A 2,392-nucleotide genomic window follows, 5' to 3' on the forward strand; every position below is an offset into this window, starting at 1 on the left:
AAAAAAAAAGAAAACATAAAATAATGGCTAGATATGTCCTTCATCTGGAAAACTGAAAATGGGTAGAGTTTAGATTTTAATCATAGGTTACTTTTTATTTCTAAACTGAATGTTCATCTCTTGAGATTTGCCTCTCTTAACTACAGTATAGAAATTGGAGTTTGTCTAACTGGTAACTGCTATCTTCTTAATTGAACTCAAAATGAGTGAATGTGGCAGAACTTGGCTGCTGGGAATATTCTAAAAAGGTAGGACTGGTTGACAAGACACACTTAGACTCACTACCCCGTTTCCTAATGACTATTTACATTTTAGTATCTTCAGCCATTTACTGTTAAGGGTAACAGTGGAAAAACAAGTCTTCTGAAATAATAAGTAACATTTATTAGGTGTTCATAATAATAATGATAACTGCTAACACATAATGATACTTAATGATGATTGCAAAGTACTGCTCAATGCAAGTACTTTTCATATATAAACTCAATGCAATAAATCTACAAGGCAAATTCTACAATTACTTCATTTTTAGTAAGGAAACTAAGCTTCAGTGTGGTTGAGTCACTTGCATAGGTCATCAACTATTAAGTATACTCAGGATTTGACTTTGTCTATCTTGACATCGTGTTCTTAACCAGAAAAAGGTGGAAGCCATTAAAAGGTGATAGGGTTAAATACTTACATAGTTTCTGGTGTAAAATATAAGTATTCCAAGTTGAGGTTGTCTAGGTCCTCACTTTTGAGAGAAGATATAGAAGATAACGTGCCACGACGAGAACCTAAATGAAAAGATACCACCATGTTAGATGCAAACAAAAAAGCCATTTACCCCAACTTATATTTCATCCTGTTTTCTCTATTTGGAGGGGTCAAGTGCAGTGATCTTCTAGATAACATTCAGCGTTCTTATGCCATTAAGGGAGCCTCTTGGATGAACAGGGATTTCTACTGAGAAAATAATAAGATTGGGCTACTTTCTTGTTGGCAGTGAAAACAACTTCAAATCTTGGGTTTCATCAGGCCAGCCTTTTCAATGTTCCTAATGGAGTTATTACTCTGGACATTGGCATGGTATCTTATAGTGTAAGGTTTCTGGGAAAGTGGGAGGGATATCTACTGCAAGATTATGGCTAAAAGGGGATGCATGAAAAACACATATTTATTCTTCAGGAACGAGGCGACGGTGATAAAGGCTAGAAGAAGGGAAAGATCCTTACGGTGTCTTGGGCTTCTCTGGTTAATATCCTCTGGGTCATCTTCCAGGAAGAAAGTTGAAGTAAAGTTCTTAACAGATATTGTCTGTCTACTTTCCTCATCTAGAACTAAAGAGAAAATGTGGGAGGAAGGAGGGAAAGAAAGAACGAAAAGAGGAATGCAAGGAGGGAGGAAGGAAGGAAGGACAGAGGGAAAAAGGGAGGAAGAAGAGGGGGGAGAAGATTGGTCACATTTATTAAACATTTATTGAGTATCTGTTTTGTTTAGTTAATGCCAGTCAGGGTGAGGGAAGATGACAGAGACTCCCATTTGACCCTAACCTCTCTTCCATCATGGCTGCCTTACAGTGTTGCTCACAGCTTCCTTATAATGTTACTGCTATGTGTTTTCAAAGTCATGCCTGAGCTTTCTCTGTTATACTGGTTACTCTTTTTTTCCTGTCACTCAAGGTGGTTGTGAGTAGACATTTGGGGCTGGGGATGGAGTAAGTAGGGCAGGAAACCCTCTGTCCTTCTACCTCCATTCTGTTAGTTCACTTATTCACATGCCTTTTGTCCAGGATTGAGCCTCTGGAACCATGCTACTCTTTCACCCAATTGTCTCATCCATCTCCAGAACATTTGAGAGGTCTCTTTCTTTTCACTAGCCTTCGTAGGTATACCTCAGGTGCTCACTTGTACCAAAGGTCAGGTTCAATCCCTACCCTACCAGCGGGGCCTATGTTTGTCCCATAGCCAGAAACTGCACCTCTAATCTAACATGTGTTGATGACACAGACTAAGGGTTAGTTGTGACAGAATTATGGCTACATCAGATTAATCTGATCCCCATTGCTTGGAAACTATAGAAATTGAGGCAAACTGTTTAATCCTTCCACAGTGCAGAAGGGAGATTTTCTTTCTTTCTGGGAAACTTGACAGATGTAGTTAAAGGTACCAAGGTGGGGCAAAATACCATGCCTAAAAGTCAAAGACTAGCTAGCCCAAGGGACTTCCTTGCTGCATAAGACTCCTGCTTAAGGCTCGGCGCCCGTGGGTAAAGTGGCTAAGGTGCCAGCCACATACACCTAAGGTGGCAGATTTGAATCCAGCCTGGGCCTGCCAAAACAACAATGACAGCTATAACCAAAAAATAGCCGGGCATTGTGGCGGGCACCTGTGGTCCCAGCTACTTGGGA

The 2,392-nt window shown here is 40.2% G+C and overlaps 1 protein-coding gene across 1 annotated transcript in view; it reads right to left on the reverse strand.

Moving 5' to 3' along the window:
* Positions 1 to 2,392, reverse strand: part of DGKK (diacylglycerol kinase kappa) — a 123,514-nt gene that overhangs the window by 16,886 nt on the left and 104,236 nt on the right. Inside the window, exons 16-17 of the mRNA XM_003799668.2 lie at positions 1,218 to 1,322; positions 683 to 779 (exon numbers count right to left, since the gene is read on the reverse strand). Of these exons, the coding sequence (XP_003799716.1) occupies positions 683 to 779; positions 1,218 to 1,322 (202 nt within the window). The remainder of the gene's footprint in view (positions 1 to 682; positions 780 to 1,217; positions 1,323 to 2,392) is intronic.

This window comes from Otolemur garnettii, unplaced genomic scaffold, assembly GCF_000181295.1.
Source record: "Otolemur garnettii isolate 467f Iridium unplaced genomic scaffold, OtoGar3 scaffold00153, whole genome shotgun sequence".
In the NCBI taxonomy this organism is placed as follows: domain Eukaryota; kingdom Metazoa; phylum Chordata; class Mammalia; order Primates; family Galagidae; genus Otolemur; species Otolemur garnettii.